Below are 13,246 nucleotides of genomic sequence, written 5' to 3'. Positions count from 1 at the left end.
GCATTACACAACGACAACACCAGCGACTGCAACGACAATAAAGACAGCGACACGTACCACGAAAAATTGCACATATTTGGGTGCCCCTCTTTGGGGGAAGTCATCAGACTCCGGAGTGGAGGATTAGGTACTTGGGTGGCTTTGTGGTCGGGTGGCTCACTGCGGTTTAGAGCCAGCTTGCGGGTACTACATCAAGCGCCTGCCTGACACACTCAGATACAAATTTAGACCCATTTTCTTTTTCTTAAAATTATACTTATTATTAAATTAAATTTTGAAATGTATATGTCTTAGTTTTAAATTTATTATAATGCTGAAATGAGGAAGTATTACTCCATTAAGAGAAAATTGCTAGCTTACTGTCAAAATGTTTTATAAAAAACAAACAAACTACTAACGAATTCAAAAATAAAAAAGTTTAAAATAAAAAATGTAATATGAAGAGCAATAAGGATTTTTTTCAGTGCATTTGGTCTGCGAAGAATTCCACACCGACTCGAACCGCCATGTTTCACAGGCTTCGCTGGCTTGCAAAGCGCACTCCCTCCCATAGATGTTCTCGTTGGCTCGCCGGTTTAACGTTAATTTGCACAATTTTTGAGTTATGTCAATCGATTTCTAATGGGCGTCGCCTCGTGTGGTGGTCCCGAAATCCCCCACAACCAGAAATCCCAGCAGATGCAGATGGCTGCCGCGGCCGAAATTCGAAAATTTGTAGTTCCCCAATGGCGGGATTTCGACTGATGGCATCGATAGGAAGCAAAGTGTTTCGTAGTGATTTCATGTCTGCCAATTGATATGAGCCCAGTTTTTGGGGTATTTCTTATACGTGTGCGGCTGTTCTATTTGTATTCGGTAAATAACTTTAAAAATCTATTAATGCTATACACGTATCCTTAATCCCCCCTTACAGGGTAGCATTTATAGATTTTTAAGGTTATTTACCGAGTAAAGGTAAATAAGCGCATACAAATATATCGAGAGAGAAAGGGGGATTAAGGTCTAGTTATGAGCATATATAGATTTAAAAACTTATTTACCAACTATAAATATTATAAATAGGTAATAATGATAACTACTTTGAACTTAAAATTATTTTAAGTTTTGAAAACACAAAGGGGTATAAAAACATGGAAATTTCAAACCCCTTAATTAAAACACCATTCCCCATCCGTTATTTTTGGCAATTACCACACAACTGCTTTTATCGTCTGTCAAAAACTGTACACCCAATATGCAAATGATTCAGGCAATTATCGCAGACGAAGCTAAAACCACATACGAACTCGAACTGAAATTTATTTATGACATTAATGCATGAAATAATATAAAAATAAATTGGATATGTATAACGCACCGAATATAATTTCAGGCAATTGCACTCAGGACCAGTAGAAAGGGGTTTTTTGTTTTGAGGGATGGGGAAACACGGGGGTAGACGCCATCAAATGTTGTCATTAAATTCAGCGGATTGCGGCAGAAAGGGATGCATAAAAAGAAGGGTCGCGGATGTGCAGGGTTTTCCATAACCTGGCTGAAAAACAAACAGAAATTGCTGTTTATATTTAATTCATGCGACGGAAAAATGGCCAGGAAAAATGGTTTGTTTATTCGAGTTTTGTAGAATGAGTGGGCATATATGCAGTACATGCAGATATTGTATATACAAAGCGCAGCCTCTCCTCGTATCCCTCGAATGGATTCGATTGCATTTGCATTGCCTACTTATGGGCGAATTATGTTTTGTGTTTTTGCCCACGGACCCCCATTTTTTGATGGCCATGATGTACATAATGCCCATTGCGTAATAACGATTAATGCTTAACAGTGACAGCAATGCTACAACTACAATAATTTCGAAAATTGCATTGTGTTGGCTGGTGGTGCATTTGGAAATGACACAAAAGGTTCGTCGAATTTTAAATCATTTCTGCACTTTGTGATAGAGGAGAATGACCCCCCGCCCTATAGAAAGGGCAGTATGGTGGAACTAACCATAGTTTGCAATTTGTAGTATTTGCCATTGGCAGGTCCAATACACACGTTGTTATGGCTGCCATTTTGGGGTGTCAGTTTATAATGGAAGCCTCGTTATACCCATCTCATCTCATTTCGGCTATCTGGAGTTGGGAATGGTGTTGGGGTTTTTGGGATAGTGGGCAGTTAGAACGCATCGTATCTGCAATTGGCTGTTTCTGCTTAAATATGCCCGCGTTTTATTTAACGCTTTGTTTGTCTGGCAGTTAGTTGGGTTGCGCAAGAGCAGGAAAGTGACTATTGGTCATGCCAGTCATGTTTGTGCCACAGGCGTAGATACTTTTGTACTGTTCCTATTGCAGATGTCAACTTGTCATGAATATTCAAATTCCGCATCGAATATTTTCACCATACGATTATTTAAATTCCGTCGATAGAAGCATATTTATTTAACTCTTTTTAGAATAAATAATCTTTTTGTACGAGTAGTTGTATTGGTGTAAAAAAGAGTAATTTAAAAAAGCTACTCCAATAAAGATTTAGGAACCATCTAAAAACGCACTTTAAAAATTTGAAATTATTTTTAAAAACGTCTGGTGAAACACCTAAAGATATTTAGATTTCAAAGTAACTAAAGAGACCGGAAAGCATTCATCTAAAAATCTTAATTAGTCGAATATTGATTAATCCTTTTCGCTTTATAAATTTTTAACTATCCAATATTAAACCACCCATGAGCCAAATTTCACCACACTTGCTTTAATTTATGTACATATTATACATGCTTAGCCTCAAAATGCAATTAAAATAATTTGCCAATAAAAATATGTAAATTCGTTCATAATGCGCAATAAAACCTACGGGTTATTCTGCACTCAACCAGAAATTTTGCTGTCAAAATAACAATTTGGTAAATTGCTTTGTAAAACTGCAGGCGAAATTCGCAGACCACAAATGACAAAAACAAATATATAAGGGGAAAAAAAGGTATTTTGAAATTAATCTCTAAAATAGACAATTCCCGTTTTACCAAACCCAGCCTACGCCATTCCACCTTATAGCTCCTCCACCGCCAACCGCCAGCTTTATTAATATTAATTGAAAATAAATGCAACATAAGCCGGGTCGGTCAGAAAGCAGATGGCCCTGAGGTGGGTGAGTGTGTGGGCGGTGTGTGTGCAGCCAAAAATGTTGTAAAATGCAAATAATTAAATGGCAACCAATAAAATATGCAAATGAGTTACGCGACACTTGACTGGGCAGTATGGAGGTAGATTTGCCAGGGTGCTTCACATATAATGAAATTCTCCGGGCTTTAGACCTGGTCCACAGCAAATGCATGTTGAATGGACCGAATGAGCCGACTAGGGTTTTAGAACATATCAGGAAATTGGCATGGTAAGCTGTTTAAATGGTCTGGCGATTAGCTTATCCATAAGTATAGTTGGGTGAAATATTAGCTATAGACTGTATTTTTAAATCCCTAATTTTTGTAAATATTCTAATCTTTTCTTTGAACTTTTTCTTTAAGGCTCTCGACTACGACTGTGATGTGCAGGGCCAGGACATCCCGCAGGCCATCCAGCTGCTTGGCGAGATGAACAGCAATGTGAAACAGGTGACGGATCTGGTGGAGGGTATGCTGCAGCGGGTCAAGCGAGGTGAACTGACCACGGAGTACGGTCTGAGCTTCCTGGAGGTCAAGTACCACATGTTGCTCGACTACTTGATCAATCTAACCTACGTGGTACTGCGCAAATGCTCCGGCGAGACCATTGAGGGTGATCCCTCCATCGAGCGTCTGATTGAGATTCGCACAGTGCTGGAGAAGATTCGACCTATAGATCACAAGCTGCGCTACCAGATCGACAAGCTGGTGAAGACAGCCACCACAGGCGTGTCTAGCAGTACAGATCCCATACTTTATAAGCCCAATCCAGATGATATGATGAGCAGTGCAGCCGGAGCAGGTCGCAATGGGGATGATGATGCGGAAGATGGCAGCGATGGGGATGATGACGATGATGATGATGATGAGGAGGACGATGAGGATGAGGCCGGAGCAGCGAAAATGCCACGCAAGGCGGCCACAGCCGGGAAATCCGGAGTGTATGTTCCGCCGCGCATAAAACCAGTTTACTACGATGGCGATGAACGCGATGCCGACAAGGAGAAGAAGGCCCTGGACCGGGCCAAGAAACGGGCCATTACGTGGGTTTTGACAACTGCTCCTCATTAGTTTTCATTTATCAACCGAGGATGTATCTTTTTCGCAGGTCTTCCATGTTGCAGGACCTGAAGGAGGAATACTTGGATGCCCCAACTGAGATATCGTCGGGATCGAGGGCTCAGCAGCTGCTGTCAAATGCACAGAAGGAGAAACAGGAGTACGAGGAGACCTACTTGATGCGTCTGCCGGTGACCAAGGCGGAGAAGCATCGTCAGCGTAAACTGACCACGTTGGGTAGGTTTTTTCCATCCTCCAGTTATTTTCAAGGAATTTGCTAAACCATTTATCTATGCCCCTCACAGGCACACTTGGCGATGAAATCCTCGGGGAGATTAGTCGGGAATCAGCCCTGCGCGGCGATGGAAGCAAAAAGCGCAAACTGGCCAAGGGAAAAGGCAAAGGAAAGAAACGCGGCGGTAAAAAGCGAAAGTTCCATTAATGGGAAGGTCAAAAACCACTAAATAAGTGACAACATCTTTTAGGTTATATAAAAAGTGAAAAAGTTTTAAAGCAGTTATATTTTATAATGATTTAATAAGTTGTGTTTTCCATTATTTTTATCTTAGTTGATTTAAAGTTTTTATATATTTTTGAGTCTTTAACATTTGTATTTCATTGTGTAATGTTAAGTTTTTTCCAATTTATACTGAATTTTCATTAAACACTTTCTTATATCATTAAACATTACAATACAAACGTGTTTTTATTAATTTGTTGATTTCATTTCAAAAATGACTTTAAATTATTTTCAGCTTATTAATTGAAAATGCTTATCCAGCATGGCGCTTAAATGCGTTTATAAACTAATATTCCACATAAAACACAAAATATACAAAATGCGCATTGTAAACTGCATTCAAATTTAGACCACAAAATTACTAATTTAAGTTTATTCAGAGACCTAAACTAAATTCAAAACTAAAAGAAAATTTAACACTCAAACGAAATTAAAAACTTAAAGCAAAGGGAAACTTTGTCTAGTACTGTATTACAAAGTGAACGTAAATTTTCAAATTAAAATTGTATCTTAAGGCACAGCAAAATTAATCATAAAGACTACAAACGTATTTCGTTGTTTTTAGGAGTCACAGCTAAAATTTAAAATCTTTGGGCAAATGTAAACTATCGGAGGTTTATACTTTGGGTACTCTTGTTTTGAAATATAAATTAAACCAAATTCCAATGCAGTCAGACCTAAAAAATGCAAAACCAAAACTAGAAACAAAAGAAAAACAGAACTTCAGTGACAAAAAGCAGATGCCTTAACAAGAGACCGGTTTACACAGTAAGAAATGAGCGAAACGAAAACAAATTTTGACGAAAACTTTTAAGTTGGCGTATATGAAAGCAACGATCGAAAGAAAGACTATATAAAACTATAATAACGTAAGCCCCACCCAAAAACCAAAATACAAAAATTAAAATCGAACAGAGAGTATTTGATAAACTTTTAAACCAATACGCGAAAGAATAGTTATTTTAGTTTCAACCAAAAAAACTCCTAAAAACAACTGAATTTAGACACGAAATTTTATATATTTCTTATATATTGATTAAATTAAAATTAAGCAACACACTTTGAATACCCTTAAGCGATGAGATGCTACGTCCACTTTAAAAGTTTTTAAACGTATGGGAAACACAGAAACTAAACCAATTTATGAGTAAAACCTATTGAAAAGCGCGCAAAAGGGAAAGTGAGGGGACTAGTTGAAGAACTATATTACAAAACATATAATTAATACAATTAAATGTAAATGATAAATAAAAAACAAAGGTATGTAGTATTAAGTTAAAGAAGGCAGCAAGCAAACAAGCAAATCTTTTGGCTTCTACAACAAACTTTGACTAAGGATGTAAAATTTCTTCAAAATTTTTTGAAACAACTTTTGGCTATAAATTTAAGAAACAAGCAACGATGGGCAGACAACCGAAATTTACCACATAAATGCAATAGAACTCAAAATTATTTACAGGCAACAAGCAACATGATGTTTTTAAATGTAATTAAATAAATTAATTTAATTAATTTATTTATGTTAAAAGCTGAAAGACTGAATATGTTTAAATGAAAACCAAAATGTAACAAAAACAATGAAATGAAAAGATATGTACTTTTTCTCAAGTGTGTGTATGAACTTAAATAATTTTAATAGCCGAATTTCTAGCACAAATTTTAAAACGACTAAAGAAATCATTGATTTTTTTCTGCATTTTATTTACCGTCGAAATATCATTTTTCTTGTTTCTATTCAGTGCAAGTTGTTTATTTCTGTATATGTAAAAGAAAGCGGAAAGCATGAAAACGGATACAAAAGTTAAATATATTGCAAATGTAAAGACAACAAAAACAAAGTGAAAACAACCAAACAAAAGTCGCCTTAGCCAAGCACCACAAAGCAAAAAGAAATGATATGAATCGAAGTGAAAGAAAAATTTGTAAAACCAAATATAATACTAAACTTAACTACCATTTATTTGTTGTAATTAAATGTAACTGATACTCACACAACAGCAAAAACATCTACAACAGAATAGTGCAAAAGTTCAAAAAACAAAACCTATATGTAATTTAATTTTTATAGCCAAAGAAGAAACGAATCAGAGGAAAGCAGAAGCGGTCGGATCCCCAAGGATGAATGGAGAATTTAGTTTTAAGCAGCCCTAAAAAATTCTGAACAAAAACTAATTGGTTACTTAGTGATAACTGCAGAATAAATGTTTTAATCAACCATACAAATTCGAGCTTAAATTATTTCCAAAAACAAAACCTTAACTTCAGATTGGAATTGTTTTTTAAAAAAAAGTATTTTTTTAACAAATGAAAACGTTGTAAAAAAAATTATAAATTGAATGAAATGAACGAGCGTGCAAATAAGTTCACGATATAATGTTTAAAAGTGCGGAAGTGGTTTGCCATCTTACTTATGTAATATAAATATAAGTTTAATTAATCTACCAATTACTAATAAGCTAACTATTACCAATAACTAACACACCAAATTCCAAAAACTGAAAATCTGAAACTGATAATAAATTACAAACTAAAAAACAACTAAAGAACTGGTTTATTTTTAGAAACAGAGGGGTTAGTAAGCACACATCCATGGTATACGAGTTGTGACTTCTTTATAAATACCCTTTTCCCAGCTTTTAATTGAAATGTATTTATCAAGGCTGCGTCTCCAAATGTTTCTTTCCCAATCTTCTAACTATTATAAACTTAAAGCCTAGAGCTTGTTTTAATCTCCTTGAATCCTTCAATCTCCTTTGAAAATTATACAAAACTGAACATTTTACGAAAAACATTTTCTAGTGAAATATCTATTAATGATTAAAACCCTAGACTCATTCATCTTTATTCCACAAAATTAGATTTCACCTTTTCATTCTCGAACGTTCATATCTTGAACCAAGATTTTAGTGAAAGAATTTTGAAGTTCTACAAAAGTGCGCGTAAAGAACAATTTTATATATTACCAGGAAGTTTAAATAAATAATCTGCTGAATGAGTTAGGTTATATTTTTCCGTTTGAAAAAAAGAGCTGATTTTGAAAAACAAAGTTTTTGCATCCACTGTGATGTAGTTTACATTTATATATAGATTACTTATTTATTGGAATGCATAAACAACAAGCACATACATATTTACAAGATAATAATCATTGCACAGGAAGGGTATATCTATGCAGCCTCTGCGATTGGATCCCATGGCATTCTCCAAGAGCCTAGGCCTCGGGCTGGGCCACCTGGGGACCCAGCTTCTCCGCCTTCAGGCGCTGCTTCTCCTTGAGCAGGGCATAGCACTCGGGCACCTTGTTGTAGAAGTCGCACAGTTTCGACTGCGAGTTGAAGGCCAGGTACTTGCCGCAATTGTAGAGCCTTGGATGCCCGTTGACGCAGACGAAGTACTTCTTGCAGGTCTGCGGATGGCGATAGTAGCGCAGCTCCCCCTCCGGACTGACGTCCACCTCGGGTGCGGTTCCATCGAGGGCATCGGCGGCGGGGCAATTGAAGCCCAGATAGGCCTCGGCATTGCAGTCGGCCACTAGATCGGGCCAGTCGCACTGGTAGGTCTCCTCATTGAAGGCCAATCCCTCGGGGCACTTGGTCAGACTGGCCACGCCATGGGCACAGTTCCGGTACACTCCGCACTTGGTGGAGTCTCCATTTGGATAGAATCCAAACTGTCGGGGGCACTCATCCGTTCCATTGGCGGGCTGCAGACGAGCCCGCTCCTTGCAGGTGGAGTACGGGGCATATGTGCACTCACCGGTCGCCTTGGTGCGCTGGTGGAAGAGCAGTCCATCCGGACAAAGTTTATCCACGGGCACACCATCTTGGCACTCTCTATACGCATCACACTGATCTCCCGATGCAAATCTACCATTGGGCGTGGGGCATTCCGGTGAGCCAAGAACTGTAATTAAATAATGAAGCCATTAAAGAAGTGATATCTTTATCTTAACAACTAAATTTGTAGTTATTTATAAGAAAGTTTGTTTGTGTTTTTTTCCTTTTTTTTATTACGACGAGCAAAATGTCAACAATCAGTTTGCCAAAAATCTTTAACTACAGACTAGAAAACTCGAGCAACTTAATGCCAAATGGCCATGTTTGCATGGGAATCCATAACTGGACGGGTGATCGCTTCCTTCTGACTTGGTTCCTGGTTCCTAGTGCTTCTTGGCATGGAGACGAGCGGCCTTGATCTGGGCACCCTTCTCACGGATGTCACTGCTGCAGTTGGGCACATTCTCGATGTCGTCGCACTGCTTCAACTCCTGGTTGAAGGCCTGATCCTCGCCACAACCGATGCGTCGGGGACGTCCCTCAATGCAAATGAAGTACACCTGGCAGTTGTCCGGCGACGGATGGAAGGTGTAGTCCTCCTCCTGCTCGCCCAGCAGTGCGGATTTGGGAGCCAGTGCTGGGCAGCGGAAACCCAGGAAGGCCTCGGCATCGCAATCCTCCACCTGATCGGGCCAATCGCACTTGTAGGTGGCCGGGTTCCAGGCCAGACCCACGGGGCAATCGAAGACGAATCCCTTGCCGGCGGCGCAGTTCATGAACTGTCCACAGTGGCTGGCATCACCCATGCGATAGTAGCCAAACTGGTGGGGGCAATCCTCCGTGGGCTGGGCGGCCTGCAGACGACTCTGGGCCTGGGTGCACTCCACATCGATGGGATAGCCACAGGGATAGCCAGTCGACTTCTCGTTGTACAGCAGACCGTCGGGGCACAGCTTCTCCTCGGCCACTCCGTTCTTGCACTCGATGTAGGCGTCGCAGGATCCCGACACCGGAGCAGTTCCATTCGCCTCCCGGCATCCTCCGGCGGCGGCGGCAGCTGAAATGGATAGCAGACGACGGTTAATGTCGATCAACGGGACTGGGGTGGCGAGCTTACCTCTAATGATATATGATGAGAAGCTGCCTCTTATTATTTTTTTGCAATTTGATACATTGTACGTACTTTAGGATCGAACAGGTCGTGGGAATTGCCACGCAGGGCGGCATTCCACTTGACAATGGTTTTTCGCGATATGTGCACATACTCGGATAATGAAATTTTAATGAATTATGGGCACACACCCCGGTTGTTGAACCCGCGGATGTTATTCAGAAATTTTAGTTAGTTGGATTGTTAACCAAAAAAATATTTTGGAGTAATATGGTTTTTAATAACGGGTGCAAGGGAATTCGATAGAGTGATTTTTCTTACTTTAAGGAATTCAAAAAGGAGTACTTGTATAAAAGGAATAGGTTATTAAAGAGGAAGGTGCATAAAGGAGCCGGTTTTAAAAAAATAAATTAGAAAATTAAAAACATGTGGAGGGTTATCAGATTTGTTTAGTTGCAAAGTGATATTAAAATATATGATTATTTATTTTTGCGAATATATTTATGTTAGGCTTATGGTTTTGAGGGTATACAAATGTTTAATTTTAATATAAAAGAGGATCACATGTAATTCTACTCACTAAAAGAGAACCACTAAATAAATCTGCAAATCGAAATGCCACAATTACCGGTATTCGTATTAATCCATTAAAAAATCAACTGATTTTTATTGAACAACATACAACAATATGAGACTCGTAAGGTCTGTCAAAAGTGTTTTCTCGAACAAAAATTGTATAAAAAAGAGAAAACGCTATAGTCAATGACTCGACTGTTACAAAATGCTATCTCTTTAAACTTAATAGATTCCGATATCTCGACGTTTGAAAGACATCTACAAAGTTGATTCAAGATTTTTACATTCACGATTTTTAGAAATTTCTTCAACCTGTTACACACATTTAAAGAATACTATGTACCCTACTAATCTATGAGTATTGCGTATAGTGTAACTTGTTTTTAAATAATATAATGCATTCCTTAAAGCTGTATTTCTTTTCGAATTTAACATCAAATACTTTTTATCAACTAGTCAAATGGTTGCTAATCGTTGAATAAAACCTTGCTAGTATAAAAAAAATTAAAAAGGAACAAATAATAATATTTCATTCGATCTTTTCGTAGTGTAGTTTTCATGAAAAGATTTTTCGACCTTTTTTGTGGTGCAGCCACTAAACTCAAAAAATATCAAATACAAATAATGTAAACAATAATGTAATTCCCACGCAACCAAACTGTCACTTTCGTCTATTTCCCGACAATCTTTTTCATCGAAACCTGTCATCGTGAAGATGAACCAAATTCAAAGAGCCCCCGAGAGGTGCAAAGACGCTTAAAGGTCACCACAACCGGCTATACACGCACCGAGATCGATCTGTCGCCTCGAGCCCCAGCCCCCTAACATGTCTGACCGCTATCCGCAAGATAAACTCGTTTCGTGGCGTCGACGAGATCACACAATGGACCAATGCGCCAACGGCAGCGCCAGCCAAAGGTTATGCAATAATCATTTCTTTCTGCCAGCTTCGGCGTGTGAATTTAATTTCTGAAAAGGCCGACCTTGAAATAATAATGAAATTTCGGTGTGATTTTAAATATTAGTATTACTTCAGCGATTCGCAATAATTACTGGAATTTACTGAGCTTTTTTCACTTTCATTATGCTAAAATTTCTGTATTTGAAGACTCGTGTGATTTCCTGGTATTGTAAGAAAAATGTAAGCCGGGATAGCGAAAATCCGATGAATATTGCAAGATCACCTTAGTTTTAAAATTGCAATGTGGCGCGCCCAACTGAGTAATTGCAGAGTGTGCGAATTGAAGGTGGGACTCGTCATAGTCAAATAAGGAATTTTAAATAGTACCCAACAAATGTGTTATTATTCTTATAGTTTTCATTAGAAAATTAAATACAGAAATTATTATTATTTTATACAAATGTTGCATTTCTTTTTACTTTGTAAGATCAATTGAATAGTTCTTCAAGATCATTTGCTTAATATTCCACTTTGGTTTGATGTATGCATATAATAAAATCTGTCACCCCATCAGATTTGAATATGGAAAAGTTCGCAGCCAAAGTCTTTCGTTTTGGCAATAAAATGTTATAAAACTGTAGAATACTAACCCATCGAGCCAAACATGGCAACGCACAATAAAGCACTGATCAATATTTTAGCCATATTAACTGTTGTGTAAAGTCCTCGGTAGGTTTGTGGATCCAAATGTGGTCCCAGTGGGCACTAAAAGTTAAACTAAAGGAGAGCTACTGCGATGCTCTGCCAACGAGCTGACAATTTCGACTGTTTTGCGCTAGAAACACAACGCAGATATTAACTGGTAACATCACATACGAAGCTGAAGCTCTTCGCGATGATGACGATAATGATGATCATCATCATCGCAACGAGCCGAGTTGTCGCCGGAGCTTGCTGATCTTCCTCTACCTGTTGGGGATTCGCAACAGCTTTTGGCCGTCGCCGTCGTAATCTCAGCCTCAATTGCAATAAAAACAAACATGTTAATAAATAACGAATAAACGTAAAGACATCAGATGGCTTAAAAATTCACTGGAAAAAGCTTCCTTTCGCTCGAAATGACTCAGTTCGTCATCCTAGCAAGTTCTGCTTCAAGTTTTGGCTAGCAACTGTTTTAAATATTAATCAACGAAAACGAAGACTGTATTTAATTTATGTTTAATTTGATTTCCATATTTCGCACTTTTGTTTTCGTTGAACAGACAACCGAAAATCGAAAAAAAACCTGAAAATCCAACTTAAAGTCAAGGCCGACTGCGCCCATGAGGCCGTACCAATCACGACAATCTGACAATGATCTTGGTATTAGGCCTTAAGTTAAGCGGTGGGGATTTTTAAAGAATCAAAGCTTAAATTAAGTAATGACGAAAGATGAACAGCAAATGTCATGAAGCCGAAAAACAAGTTTAAAACCAAAAAATACCTATAAAGATATCATAAAAGTTCAGAATTAGACAGACTTTTATAATTAATATATACAAATTCGTAGAAATGCCGAAAAGGAATGCCTGGAGGAAAGAAATACACTTAAACATTTTTTATATTCATTTTTATTTTCTCAGTTTTGTGTAGCTTTTCTTAGATTTAACTAGTAGTCCATGCTCAGCAGATTTGCACTTAACTACTTATTACAAAAGTTATATTTAGACATATGAGGCGTTCTTGCAATATGTGTAAGTCAAAATTTTACGATCAAGGTCTTCTTTCTGGTCAAATTAGGTATGGAACCTAATAAAAAGAGATAAATAAAGGACTACAAGTATCTTTCGTTAAGTAAAAGGAATCAAACAATTGGCAGGCAATAAATCATTAAGAAGACTCATTCAATAGGAATTGTGACATCGACTCGAAGATATAAAAAATAATCCATTTTCATTAACTATTTATGTACATATATAGTGTAATACATTGCCGTTTTATTTCATTTATATACATACAAAAATATGCTGTATGCCATTTTGAACACACACTGTTGCCAATTGAAAAGTAAACTCAGGATATTTTCCAGCTGCTGATTAATGGTTCTTAAAAATAATTTATGTTCTTCGTTTTGTCTAAGGCACTTTTACACTTTACATTACATCATACAAATATATTA

At 37.8% G+C, this 13,246-nt stretch overlaps 2 protein-coding genes across 4 annotated transcripts in view; one reads left to right on the top strand and one right to left on the bottom strand.

Moving 5' to 3' along the window:
* Positions 1-4,889, top strand: part of LOC108020370 (neuroguidin) — a 42,804-nt gene extending 37,915 nt beyond the window's left edge. For both annotated transcript variants that reach the window (XM_065868919.2, XM_017088607.4), the window contains 3 exons: positions 3,509-4,188; positions 4,254-4,441; positions 4,510-4,889. In XM_065868919.2, the coding sequence (XP_065724991.2) occupies positions 3,509-4,188; positions 4,254-4,441; positions 4,510-4,646 (1,005 nt within the window). In that variant the 3' untranslated portion in view covers positions 4,647-4,889. The remainder of the gene's footprint in view (positions 1-3,508; positions 4,189-4,253; positions 4,442-4,509) is intronic.
* Positions 4,890-7,794: 2,905 nt separating this feature from the next.
* Positions 7,795-11,923, bottom strand: obst-E (obstructor-E). Of its 2 annotated transcripts, none has more exons than XM_017067712.4 (2): positions 11,739-11,923; positions 7,795-8,627 (listed from the first exon to the last, which is right to left on the bottom strand). In XM_017067712.4, the coding sequence occupies exons 1-2, from the start codon at positions 11,791-11,793 to the stop codon at positions 7,936-7,938; spliced, it is 747 nt and encodes a 248-aa protein (XP_016923201.3). In that variant the 5' UTR covers positions 11,794-11,923; the 3' UTR covers positions 7,795-7,935. The 2 variants fall into 2 exon arrangements, with proteins under 2 accessions (XP_016923201.3, XP_016923209.2); XM_017067720.4 differs by lacking the exon at positions 7,795-8,627 and adding an exon at positions 8,874-9,557.
* Positions 11,924-13,246: the final 1,323 nt, after the last annotated feature.

This window comes from Drosophila suzukii, chromosome 2L (genome assembly GCF_043229965.1).
Source record: "Drosophila suzukii chromosome 2L, CBGP_Dsuzu_IsoJpt1.0, whole genome shotgun sequence".
Classification (NCBI taxonomy): Eukaryota; Metazoa; Arthropoda; class Insecta; order Diptera; family Drosophilidae; genus Drosophila; species Drosophila suzukii.
Note: the sequence above shows the minus strand (reverse complement) of the source record. Positions and strands in the feature narration are given on the sequence as shown.

Coding starts and splice junctions, on each gene's coding strand:
- obst-E (XM_017067712.4), bottom strand. CDS start 11,793: ATGGCTAAAATATTGATCAGTGCTTTATTGTGCGTTGCCATGTTTGGC. Junction 8,628..11,738: donor TGCCATGTTTGGCTCGATGG/GTTAGTATTCTA, acceptor ATTTAATTACAG/TTCTTGGCTCACCGGAATGC.